The 13,419-nt window shown below is 47.4% G+C and overlaps 1 protein-coding gene across 1 annotated transcript in view; it reads right to left on the reverse strand.

The window, feature by feature from the left end:
- Positions 1 to 211: 211 nt before the first annotated feature.
- PIGX (phosphatidylinositol glycan anchor biosynthesis class X) overlaps positions 212 to 13,419 on the reverse strand; it is a 32,505-nt gene continuing 19,297 nt past the window's right edge. The window contains exons 5-7 of the mRNA XM_038744522.1: positions 8,326 to 8,426; positions 600 to 611; positions 212 to 513 (exon numbers count right to left, since the gene is read on the reverse strand). Coding sequence (XP_038600450.1) covers positions 358 to 513; positions 600 to 611; positions 8,326 to 8,426 — 269 coding nt within the window. The 3' untranslated portion in view covers positions 212 to 357. The remainder of the gene's footprint in view (positions 514 to 599; positions 612 to 8,325; positions 8,427 to 13,419) is intronic.

The following is a 13,419-nucleotide window of genomic DNA, read 5'->3' on the forward strand; positions in this document are numbered from 1 at the left end:
CCCCCTCCCTCCCCACAGCACCTGTATATACGCTTGTACGTATTTATTACTCTATTTTATTTGTACATGTTTATTCTATTTATTTTATTAATACGTTTTGTTTTGTTCTCTGTCTCCCCCTTCTAGACTGTGAGCCCACTGTTGGGTAGGGACCGTCTCTAGACATTGCCAACTTGTACTTCCCAAGCCCTTAGTGCAGTGTTCTGCACACAGTAAGCGCTCAATACGACTGAATGAATGAATGAAAAAACCCCCAAAAATAAACAAACAAAAAAACACATCTAAGAATCCCAGAATTAGAGGAGACGGGAACTCTCCGCCGTTTCTGGCGATAACGGCTCCTCTTCCGAAGCAGTTTTATTCTCCTGGATTCTTCACAACTTGAAATAACGGTAGAGAAGGGGAACCTCCTTTTCCAAGCGGTGAGCGGCGTTTCGAGGTGCCGAGGGTCGAGCCGGGCATTACGCGTCTCCGGAGAAATGGCCGTGTTTGAGAAGCGCGGCCACAACGTAACTGGAACAGAGGATTGTGGTGAGCAGGGTCAGGCCACACACCCAGGGAGTGTGTCCCGTCAGCCCCACCGGGACGCTCCACCTCACCTCCTTGCTGACCTACAAAATAAGCAAGAAAAATCACCGCGTTACGGTCGCGAGGATAACGGAGACACCCTGAAATGGGTATTTCACCCATTCATTCCTTCAATCGTATTTATTGAGCGCTTACTGTGGGCAGAGCACCGGACTAAGCGCTTGGGAAGTCCAAGTTGGCAACGTACAGAGACGGTCCCTACACAACAGTGGGCTCACAGTCTAGAAGGGGGAGACAGACAACAAAACATATTAGCAAAATAAAATAAATAGAATAAATATGCACAAATAAAATAGAGTATTTAAGATGAATATCCTCCCAGGCGCTTAGTACAGTGCGCTGCACGTAGTGAGTGTTCAGTTCTCACTCAACTCAGGAGAAGTGGCTCACCGACAGGCCGGCTCAGGTCCGGCCACTTGTCTGCTGGGTGACCTTGGGCTGGTGGCTTCACCTCTCTGTGCCTCAGTTACCTCGCCCATAAAATGGGGATTAGGGCTGCGAGCCAGGGATTGTGTCTACCCTGATTAGTCTGTATCCACCCCGGTGCCTGGCACAAAATAAGCGCTTAACAAATACTAATAAAAAAAAAACCAAACCCATCTAGATTTTGGTCTTCTTCATTCATTCATATCAATTCATTCATTCAGTCGCATTTATTGAGGGCTTACTGTGTGCAGAGCACTGAACTAAGCGCTTGGGAAGTACAAGTTGGCGACACATAGAGACGGTCCCTACCCAACAGCGGGCTCACAGTCTAGGAAGGGGAGCTCCTTCCCTTCCCCACAGCACCTGTATATATGTATATATGGTTGTACATATTTATTACTCTATTTATTTATTTATTTATTTTACTTGTACATTTCTATCCTATTTATTTTATCTTGTTGGTATGTTTGGTTCTGTTCTCTGTCTCCTCCTTTTAGACTGTGAGCCCACTGCTGGGTAGGGACTGTCTCTATGTGTTGACAATTTGTACTTCCCAAGCGCTTAGTACAGTGCTCTGCACATAGTAAGCGCTCAATAAATACGATTGATTGATTGAGACAGAGAACAAAACCAAACATATAAACGCTTACCAAATACCATCATGATTATCACTATGACTCGGGGGAGTACACTACACTGCGCCAGAGTTGGGAAGCTCATTCCCTGCCCACAAGGAGCCTACGTCTAGGGGAAGACTTTAAAGTAAATACAAAATTAGGGATACGTGCATATGTGCTGTGGGGCTGCGGTTGGGGTGGTTCTTCAGCACGTAACACTACGGATCCAACAGCAATTAGGGGCTGCAGCGCGGCTCAGTGGAAAGAGCACGGGCTTTGGAGTCATGGGTTCGAATCCCGACTCCGCCACATGTCTAGACTGTGAGCCCACTGTTGGGTAGGGACCGTCTCTAGATGTTGCCAACTTGGACTTCCCAAGCACTTAGTACAGCGCTCTGCACACAGTAAGTGCTCAATAAATACGATTGATTGATTGACTGATTGCTGTGTGACCCTGGGCAGGTCACTTAACTTCTCTGAGCCTCCGTTCCCTCATCTGGAAAATGGGGATGAAGACTGTGAGCCCCCTGGGGGACAGCTTGATCACCTTGTATCCCCCCCAACTCTTAGAACAGTGCTCTGCACATAGTAAGCGCTTAATAAATGCCATTGTTATTATTATTATTATTATTATTATTGTCAATGGTCCCCTCTGTTGGGTAGGGACCGTCTCTATATGTTGCCAACTTGTACTTCCCAAGCGCTTAGTACAGTGCTCTGCACACAGTAAGCACTCAATAAATATGACTGACTGATTGACTGATTGGAGTCAGGGGTCATGGGTTTGAATCCCGACTCCGCCACATGTCTGCTGTGTGACTCTGGGCAAGTCAATTCACTTCTCTGAGCCTCCGTTCCCTCATCTGGAAAATGGGGATGAAGACTGTGAGCCCCCCGGGGGACAAATTGATCACCTTGTATCCCCCCCACCCCCCAGCACTTAGAACAGTGCTCTGCACATAGTAAGCGCTTAATTAATACCATCATCATTATTATTATTATTATTATCAATGGTCCCCACTGTTGGGGACCATTGGGTCTCTATATGTGGCCAACTTAAACTTCCCAAGTGCTTAGTACGGTGCTCTGCAATCAATCAATCAATCGTATTTATTGAGTGCTTACTGTGTGCAGAATAAGCGCTCAATAAATACGATCGAATGAATGAATGAATGAACGTCACAGGACCACCCCCACAAACTAACTGAATAAACCAGCTATTTCTGTAATTTAGCCTGACCGACCAGTATATTTTAGACCAAAGCTCATCACTAACGGAAATATCCAAATAACTGAGGGCCGGGGGGAGGGAGAAAAACCTTCCTTAAGGAACCACGCTTCTCCTAAGGCAGAAGGCCTGCATCGCATTCATTTATTTGCATTTATTGAGCGCTTACTGTGTGCAGAGCGCTGTACTAAGCGCTTGGGAGAGGACAGTACAGCGATAAGGTCCAGGGGTGATACAGCAAGGAGGTCCCGGGACCTCAGCGTGGCTCAGTGGAAGCAGCGCGGGCTTTGGAGTCAGGGGTCATGGGTTCGAATCCCGACTCCGCCACATGTCTGCTGTGTGACCTTGGGCAAGTCACTTCTCTGGGCCTCAGTTACCTCGTCTGTAAAATGGGGATTAAGACTGTGAGCCCCCCCGTGGGACAACCTGATCACCTTGTATAACCTCCCCAGCGCTTGGAACAGGGCTTTGCACATAGTAAGCGCTTAATAAATGCCATTATTATTATTATTATTATTAACCCCGGCTCTGCCACTTGTCTGCTGTGTGACTTTGGGCAAATCACTTCACTTCTCTGGGCCTCAGTTCCCTCATGTGTAAAATGGGGATGAAGACTGTGAGCCTCACGTGGGACAACCTGATCACCTTGTGTAACCTCCCCAGCGCTTAGAACAGCGCTTTGCACATAGTAAGCACTTAATAAATGCCATTATTATTGTTATTATTATTATTAACCCTGGCTCTGCCACTTGTCTGCTGTGTGACTTTGGGCGAGTCACTTCACTTCTCTGGGCCTCAGTTACCTCATCTCTAAAACGGCGATGAAGACTGTGAGCCCCACAGGGGACCACCTGATTACCTTGTATCCCCCCCAGCGCTTAGAACAGTGCTTGGCACATAGTAAGCGCTTAACAAATCCCATTATTATTATTATTATTATTATTATTATTAATCCCGGCTCTGCCACTTGTCTGCTGTGTGACTTTGGGCAAGTCACTTCACTTCTCTGGGCCTCAGTTCCCTCACCTCTAAAACAGCGATGAAGACTGTGAGCCCCACAGGGGACCACCTGATTACCTTGTATCCCCCCCAGCGCTTAGAGCAGTGCTTGGCACATAGTAAGCGCCTAATCAATCAATCAATCGCATTTACTGAGCACTTACTGTGTGCAGAGCACTGTACTAAGCGCTTGGGAAGTACAAGTTGGCAACATATAGAGACGGTCCCTACCCAACAGTGGGCTCACAGTCTAGAAACAAATGCCATTATTATTATTATTATTGTAAAAGAGCTGGATATGAGACGCTACTTCCTCCCTTCTACTGCTTCTTGACGTTTGAGCTGACTGGGGAAGCAGGGTGGCTCAGTGGAAAGAGCCCGGGCTTTGGAGTCAGAGGTCATGGGTTCGAATCCTGGCTCCGCCAATTGTCAGCTGTGTGACTTTGGGCAAGCCACTTCACTTCTCTGGGCCTCAGTTCCCTCATCCGTAAAACGGGGATTAAGACTGTGAGCCCCCCGTGGGACAACCTGATCACCTTGTTACCTCCTCAGCGCTTAGAACAGGCGCTTTGAAGCAGCGCGGCTCAGTAGGAAAGAGCCCGGGCTTTGGAGTCAGAGGTCATGGGTTCAAATCCCAGCTCTGCCAATTGTCAGCTGGGTGACTTTGGGCAAGTCACTTCACTTCTCTGGGCCTCAGTTACCTCATCTGGAAAATGGGGATTAAATCTGTGAGCCCCACGAGGGACAACCTGATCACCTTGTAACCTCCCCAAGCGCTTAGAACAGTGCTTTGCACATAGCAAGCGCTTAATAAATGCCATTATTATTATTATTATAGTAAGTGCTTAATAAATGCCACTATTACTGGTCAGAGTTTGCCCTCCTTACCTCGAACCGGGCGGATCTCAAATCCCAAGCTTTGTTTTTTCCAGAGAAACTTGTAATCGGCATTCTGAGGTCGTTTCCCGGCGCTGTTTTCTATGGTATTTGTTAGGCGCTTACTACGTGCTCGGCGCTGGACCAAACGCTCGGGCAGATACAAGCTAATCAGGTTGGACACGGTCCACGACCTACATGGGGCTCAGGGTCTTAATCCCCATTTTACAGATGAGGTGACTGAGACACAGAGAAGTGAAGTGACTTACCCGAGGTCACAGAGCCTGACGGGTGACGGTGCCGGGTTTAGAACCCAGGTCCTTCTGACTCTCGGGCCTTTGCTCTAACCACTGGGCCACAAACTCCTTTACGTGCTTCATTTCTAAATAGGTGAGAATGAAAAATCGCTCTCCAGAAATTACTATCATTATTATTATTATTATCATATTTGTTAAACATTCATTCATTCATTCAATCGTACTTATTGAGCGCTTACTGTTTCCAGAGCACTGTACTAAGCAGCGTGGCTCAGTGGAAAGAACACAGGCTTTGGACTCTGGAGGTTACGGGTTCACATCCTGACTCCGCCAATTGTCAGCTGTGTGACGTTGGGCAAGTCACTTAACTTCTCTGTTCTCATGAGAAGCAGCGTGGCTCAGTGGAAAAGAGCCCGGGCTTTGGAGTCAATCAATCAATCGTATTTATTGAGTGCTTACTGTGTGCAGAGCACTGGACTAAGCGCTTGGGAAGTACAAGTTGGCAACATATAGAGATGGTCCCTACCCAACAGTGGGCTGAGTCAGAGGTCGTGGGTTCAAATCCCGGCTCTGCCAATTGTCAGCTGGGTGACTTTGGGCAAGTCACTTCACTTCTCTGGGCCTCAGTTACCTCATCTGTAAAGTGGGGATGAAAACGGTGAGCCCCCCGTGGGACAACCCGATCACCCTGCAACCTCCCCAGCGCTTTTAGAACAGTGCTTTGCACATAGTAAGCGCTTAATAAATGCCATCATTATTATTATTATTATTCTCTGTGCCGCCTCAGTTACCTCATCTGGAAAATGGGGATGAAGACTGAGAGCCCCCTGTGAGACAACCTGATCACCTTGTTAACCTCCCCAGCGCTTAGCATTCATTCATTCATTCAATCGTACTTATTGAGCGCTTACTGTGTGCAGAGCACTGGACTAAGTGCTTGGGAAGTCCAAGTTGGCAACATATAGAGATGGTCCCTACCCAACAGTGGGCTCACAGTCTAGAAGGGGGAGACAGACAAGACAAAACATATTAACAAAATAAAATGAATAGAATAGATATGTACAAATAAAATAGAGTAATAAATGCGTACAAACATATATACATATATACAGGTGTTGTGGGGAGGGGAAGGAAGTAAGGCGGGGGGGATGGGGAGGGGGAGGAGGAGGAGAGGAAGGAGGGGGCTCTTGGCAGAGCCAGGATTTGAACCCATGACCTCTGACTCCAAAGCCCATGCTCTTTCATTCATTCAATCGTATTTATTGAGTGCTTACTGTGTGCAGAGCACTGTACTAAGCGCCTGGGAAGTCCAAGTTGGCAACATATAGAGACGGTCCCTACCCAACAGCGGGCTCACAGTCTAGAAGGGGGAGACAGACAACAAGACAAAACATATTAACAAAATAAAATAAATAGAATAAATATGTAAATGCGTACAAACATATATCCATATATACAGGTGCTGTGGGGAGGGGAAGGAGGTAAGGCGGGGGGGGATGGGGAGGGGGAGGAGGGGGCTCTTGGCGGAGCCGGGATTTGAACCCATGACCTCTGACTCCAAAGCCCATGCTCTTTCATTCAATCATATTTATTGAGCACTTACTGTGTGCCGAGCACTGTACTAAGCGCTTGGGAAGTACAAGTTGGCAACATATAGAGACAGTCCCTACCCAACAGTGGGCTCACAGTCTAGAAGTAAAGTAAGGATGAAAGTAAAGAAAGGATTGAGGGCAGCTGAGACTGACACTCTTACTTCTATTGCACACAGTAAGCGCTCAATAAATACGATTGATGATATTGCATTTTTTCAAGCGCGGCCCACAGACTGTATCATTTCAGTGCGCCGAAAACATCATCTCAACCCGAGCCACGTTACACATCATCTCCCTTCTACACCTCCCCAGCCCGCGGGACGCCTGGTTATTGCTGCTTTCAGTTGTGCGGTACAAAAAATAGTCTTTTATTCCCTCCTCAAAATTCAGGGTAGGGTAATTATTATTTGGAGATAGGGGAAAGAAGCAGATGTAAAGAAAAGGACATAAACCCAGACTAAGTCCCCCTCTTCCTCTGCTTCTCTTCCCCCTCCATCACCCCGACACATTCTCTTTGCTTTACCCTCCTCTCTTCCCCATAACACTTGTGTGTATATATGATAATAATAATAATAATAATGATAATAATAATAATGATGGCATTTATTGAGTGCTTACTATGTGCACTCCGTTATTCTGTTAATATTTTTTTTTTTGCTTTGTTGTCTGTCTCCCCCTTCTAGACTGTGAGCCCACTGTGGGGTAGGGACCATCTCTATATATTGCCCACTTGTACTTCCCAAGCGCTTAGTCCAGTGCTCTGCACACAGTAAGCGCTCAATAAATACGATTGAATGAATGAATGATGTGGTGGCAGCAACTGTGAAAGCAAACGGGGTAGCTGTTTCTAACAGCTTACCTGAAATGCCAGCCCTCCGAATAGTAAAAAATAGAGAAAATGTTCTATTCTAGACAATCAATCAATCATATTTATTGAGCGCTTACTGTGTGCAGAGCACTGTACTAAGCGCTTGGGAAGTCCAAGTTGGCAACATATAGAGACAGTCCCTACCCAACGGCGGGCTCACAGTCTAAAAGGGGGAGACAGAGAACAAAACCAAACATACTAACAAAATAAAATAAATCATCATCATCATCATCAATCGTATTTATTGAGCGCTTACTATGTGCAGAGCACTGTACTAAGCGCTTGGGAAGTACAAATTGGCAACATATAGAGACAGTCCCTACCCAACGGTGGGCTCACAGTCTAAAAGGGGGAGACAGAGAACAAAACCAAACATACTAACAAAATAAAATAAATAGAATAGATATGTACAAGTAAAATAAATAAATAGAGTAATAAATATGTACACACATATGGGCTGGGGGGCAGAGGACCTGCGTTTTAATCAGTGCCTGTAAAACGTGCCTGAGGAAACTGAGGTTTTGATCGGTGCCAATAAAATGTGCCTGAGGAAATTGAGGTTTTGATCGGTGCCTATAAAATGTGCCTGAGGAAAGTGAGGGTTTAATCGGTGCCTGTAAAGTGTGCCTCAGTTTCCTCACCTGTAAAATGGTGATTCAATACCTGTTCTCTCTCCTCCTTAGGCTGCCCCCCCCCACGTGGCACCGGGACTGTGTCCAACCTGATTGATCCGTATCTACCCCAACGTTTAGAACAGTGCTTGACACACAGTAGGCACTTGGCAAATACCATTTAAAAAAAAAATCCAAGTAAGACTAGTAGGTATGGCTAACAGATTAAAAAATCGAAGGGCAAAAAATGAACAACAGCTCACCAATTTATACTCCACGCTGCTCCAGCGACACAGCTGTTCACTTCTCAGAGAACAAGGAGCTGCCACTTCTGAAGGCTTCCAACACTTCCTGGTTGGGAAAGCTGGAAAAGGTAGTAAAACAACAAAATTAGCAGATGTGTGCTATTTCAGAACAGAGGCTGAAATGGATTATTGCAGGAAATGGATCATTTCAGGAAATGATTCTTTCACCTACGTCCACCCGGTTCTCCTGTTCGGTGTGGGCTGGGACAACCTGTATTAAGGAATCTATTAAGTATTCACCTGCGCCTGTCCCAGCACCCTAAGGCCGAGCCCACAACTGTTCCTTCCAACATTCATTCATTCAAGTGTATTTATTGAGCGCTTACTGTGTGCAGAGCACTGTACTAAGCGCTTGGAAAGTACAATTCGGCAACAAATAGACGCAATCCCTACCCAACAACGGGCTCACTGTCTAGAAGGGAGAGACGGACAACAAAACAAGTGGACAGGCATCAATAGCATCGATATAAATAAATGGAATTATAGATATATCAATCAATCAATCAATCGTATTTATTGAGCGCTTACTGTGTGCAGAGCACTGGACTAAGCGCTTGGGAAGTACAAGTTGGCAACATATAGAGACAGTCCCTACCCAACAGTGGGCTCACAGTCTATAACGGGGAGACAGAGAACAAAACCAAACATACTAACAAAATAAAATAAATAGAATAGATATGTACAAGTAAAATAGAGTAATAAATATGCACAAACATATTACATATATACAGGTAATATATACACATCATTAATAAATAGAATAATAAATACGTACATATATATCCCTTCAAGGCCCTACTGGGAGCTCACCTCCTCCAGGAGGCCTTCCCAGACTGAGCCCCCTCCTTCCTCTCCCCCGCCACCATCCTCCCCGCTTTACCTCCTTCCCTTCCCCACAGCACCTGTATATATGTTATATATGTTTGTACAGATTTATTACTCTATTTATTTTACTTGTACATATCTATTCTATTTATTTTATTTTGTTAATATGTTTTGTTTTGTTTTCTGTGAGCCCACTGTTGGGTAGGGACCGTCTCTATACGTTGCCAACTTGTACTTCCCAAGCGCTTAGTCCAGTGCTCTGCACACAGTAAGCGCTCAATAAATACGATTGATTGATTGATTGATATATACACAAGTGCTTTGAGGCAGGTAGGGCGCATACAGCAGAGGGAGGGAGTCGGGGCGATGGGGAAGGGAAGAGGAGCAGAGGAATAGGGGGGCTCAGTGTGGGAAGGCCTCCTGGAGGAGGTGAGCTTTCAGTAGGGCTTTGAAGGGAGAAAGAGAGCTAGCTTGGCGGATGTGAGGAGGGAGGGCATTCCGGGCCCGGCGGATGACGTGGGCCGGGGGTCGACGGCGGGACGGGCGAGAGCGAGGTACGGTGAGGAGATTAGCGGCAGAGGAGCGGAGGGTGCGGGCTGGGCTGGAGAAGGACAGAAGGGAGGGGAGGGAGGAGGGGGCCAGGGGATGGACAGCCTGGAAGCCCAGGGGGAGGAGTTTTTGCCTGATGCGTAGGTTGACAGGCAGCCGCTGGAGATTTCTGAGGAGGGGAGTAACATGCCCAGAGCGTTTCTGTACAAAGACAATCCGGGAAGCAGAGTATAGACAAAAGCAGGAAGAGACAGGAGGATGGGAGATCAGACGAAGGAGGCCGACGCAGTCATCTGGTCGGGGCAGGATGAGAGACTGAACATGCAAGGTAGCGGTTTGGATGGAGAGGAAAGGGCGGATCTTGGTGATGTTGCGGAGGTGAGACCGGCAGGTTTTGGTGATGGATTGGATGTGGGGGGTGAATGAAGAGAGTGGAGTCGAGGATGACACCGAGGTTGCGGGCTTGTGAGATGGGAAGGATGGTAGTGCCGTCTACACTGACGGGAAAGTCGGGGAGAGGGCAAGGTTTGGGAGGGAAGATAAGGAGCTCAGTCTTGGACATGTTGAGTTGGAGGAGGCGGGAGCACATCCAGGTGGAAACGTCCTGAAGGCGAGCCTGGAGGGAGGGAGACGTCCCTCTGTACCTCCAGCGCTCATAACAGTGCTTCGCACATAGTAAGAGCTTAACAATCGCCATCATTATTATAATTATTTGTGGCTGTGTTACTGGAAGAACACCCCTTAATCCCCAAAGGTCTTCCCACCAAAACACATATTAAAAAGACAGAGGGGGAAACGGGTTTGTTCCGTTCCGTTTTATCATCACGATGGCATTTGTTAAGCGCTTCCTATGTGCCGGGCACTGTTCTAAGCGCTGGATGTCACTGGCAAAATTCATTTCAGTTCTAGCCGCCCTTGGATAATAATAATAATAATAATGATGGCATTTATTAAGCGCTTACTATGTGCAAAGCACTGTTCTAAGCACTGGGGAGGTTACAAGGTGATGAGGTTGTCCCACGGGGGGCTCACAGTCTTAATCCCCATTTTACAGATGAGGTAACTGAGGCCCAGGGAAGTGAAGTGACTTGCCCGAAGTCACCCAGATGACAATTGCCGGAGCCGGGATTTGAACCCATGACCTCTGACTCCAAAGCCCGGGTTCTTTCCATCGAGCCACGCCGGATGCTGCTCTGCAACTCATCTGGGCAGAAACCAAGGAATACGACGAAACGTTCGGTGACGACGCAGTTTCGGTGGTCGAGAGAGTTACCGACTATAACAACCAGCGCACGTCTTCGGAGAACCCACAGCTATCGGAGACCCTGACCCCCTCTGTCTTTTTAATATGTGTTTTGGCGGGGAGACCTTTGGGGATCAAGGGGTGTTCTTCCAGTAACACAGCCACAAATAATAATAATGATGGCAATTGTTAAGCTCTTACTAAAATAACAATAATAATGATGATGGCAGTTGTTAAGCTCTTACTATGTGCGAAGCGCTGTTATAAGCGCTGGAGGCACAGAGGGACGTCTCCCTCCCTCCAGGCTCGCCTTCAGGATGTCCTCCGGGAGACTCGGGGAAAAGGAAGCGTTCCCCATTAAATGTCATGGGTTCAAATCCCGGCTCTGCCAACTGTCAGCTGTGTGGACTTGGGCAAGTCACAACTTCTCTGGGCCGCAGTTCCCTCACCTGTAAAATGGGGATAATAATAATAATAATAATGGCATTTGTTAAGCTAAAACTGTGGGACAACCTGATCACCTTGTAAGCTCCCCAGCGCTTTGAACAGTGCTCTGCACATAGTAAGCGCTTAACAAATACCATCATTGTGATGATTATTATTACTGTCTGCTGTATCGAGACAGTACATTAATCCACTAGATTGTAAACTCACCGTGGGCGGGCAAAGTGTATGTTTACTGTTATATTGTAATAATAATGATGGTATTTGTTAAGCGCTTACTATGTGCCAAGCACCGTTCTAAGCGCTGGGGTAGCTAGAGGGTAATCAGGTTGTCCCATGCAGTTTTAATCTCCATTTTACAGATGAGGTAACTGAGGCACAGAGAAGTTAAGCCACTGGCCCAAAGTCCCACAGCTGATAAGTGGCGGAGCCGGGATTAGAACCCACGACCCCTGACTCCCAAGCCCGAGCTCTTTCTACTAAACTACGCTGCTGGTACTCTCCCAAGCGCTTAGAACAGTGCTTTGTGCACAGTAAGCGCTCACTAAATACGATTGAATGAATAAAAGTAATAATTATGGTATTTGTTAAGCGCTTACTGTGTGCGCCGTACACTTACACTGTACTAAGTTCTGGGGTGGATGCAGTCAAATCGGGTTGGACGCAGTCTCTGTCCTGCATGGGGCTCACAGTCTTCATCCCAGCAGCGTGGCTCAGCGGAACGAGCCCGGGCTTGGGAGTCAGAGGTCGTGGGTTCTAATCCCGCCCCCGCCGCTTGTCAGCTGTGTGACCTTGGGCAAGTCGCTTGGTTTCTCTGTGCCTCAGTTCCCTCATCTTCTTCTAGACCGTGAGCCCGCTGTTGGGTAGGGACCGTCTCCAGATGTTGCCAACTTGGACTTCCCAAGCGCTTGTCCGCTGTGTGACCTTGGGCAAGTCACTTGGTTTCTCTGTGCCTCAGTTCCCTCATCTTCTCCTAGACCGTGAGCCCGCTGTTGGGTAGGGACCGTCTCTAGATGTTGCCAACTTGGACTTCCCAAGCGCTTAGTCCAGTGCTCCGCACACAGTAAGTGCTCAATAAATACGATTGAATGAATGAATGGGAATGAAGACGGTGAGCCCCACGTGGGACAACCTGATAATCTTGTATCCTCCCCAGCGCTTAGAACAGTGCTTTGCACAGAGTAGGTGCTTAATAAATGCCATCATTTATTAATTAATTAATTATTAATTAATTATCATCATTAGAGAAGCAGCGTTGCTCAGTGGAAAGAGCCCGGGCTTGGGAGTCAGAGGCCGTGGGTTCTAATCCCGCCCCCGCCGCTTGTCAGCTGTGTGACCTTGGGCAGGTCGCTTGGTTTCTCTGTGCCTCAGTTCCCTCATCTTCTTCTAGACCGTTAGCCCGCTGTTGGGTAGGGACCGTCTCCATATGTTGCCAACTTGGACTTCCCAAGCGCTTGTCCGCTGTGTGACCTTGGGCGAGTCACTTGGTTTCTCTGTGCCTCAGTTCCCTCATCTTCTCCTAGACCGTGAGCCCGCTGTTGGGTAGGGACCGTCTCCAGATGTTGCCAACTTGGACTTCCCAAGCGCTTGTCCGCTGTGTGACCTTGGGCGAGTCACTTGGTTTCTCTGTGCCTCAGTTCCCTCATCTTCTCCTAGACCGTGAGCCCGCTGTTGGGTAGGGACCGTCTCCAGATGTTGCCAACTTGGACTTCCCAAGCGCTTAGTCCAGTGCTCCGCACACAGTAAGTGCTCAATAAATACGATTGAATGAATGAATGGGAATGAAGACGGTGAGCCCCACGTGGGACAACCTGATAATCTTGTATCCTCCCCAGCGCTTAGAACAGTGCTTTGCACAGAGTAGGTGCTTAATAAATGCCATCATTAATTAATTAATTATTAATTAATTATCATCATTAGAGAAGCAGCGTTGCTCAGTGGAAAGAGCCCGGGCTTGGGAGTCAGAGGCCGTGGGTTCTAATCCCGCCCCC

This window comes from Tachyglossus aculeatus, chromosome 1, assembly GCF_015852505.1.
Source record: "Tachyglossus aculeatus isolate mTacAcu1 chromosome 1, mTacAcu1.pri, whole genome shotgun sequence".
In the NCBI taxonomy this organism is placed as follows: Eukaryota; Metazoa; Chordata; class Mammalia; order Monotremata; family Tachyglossidae; genus Tachyglossus; species Tachyglossus aculeatus.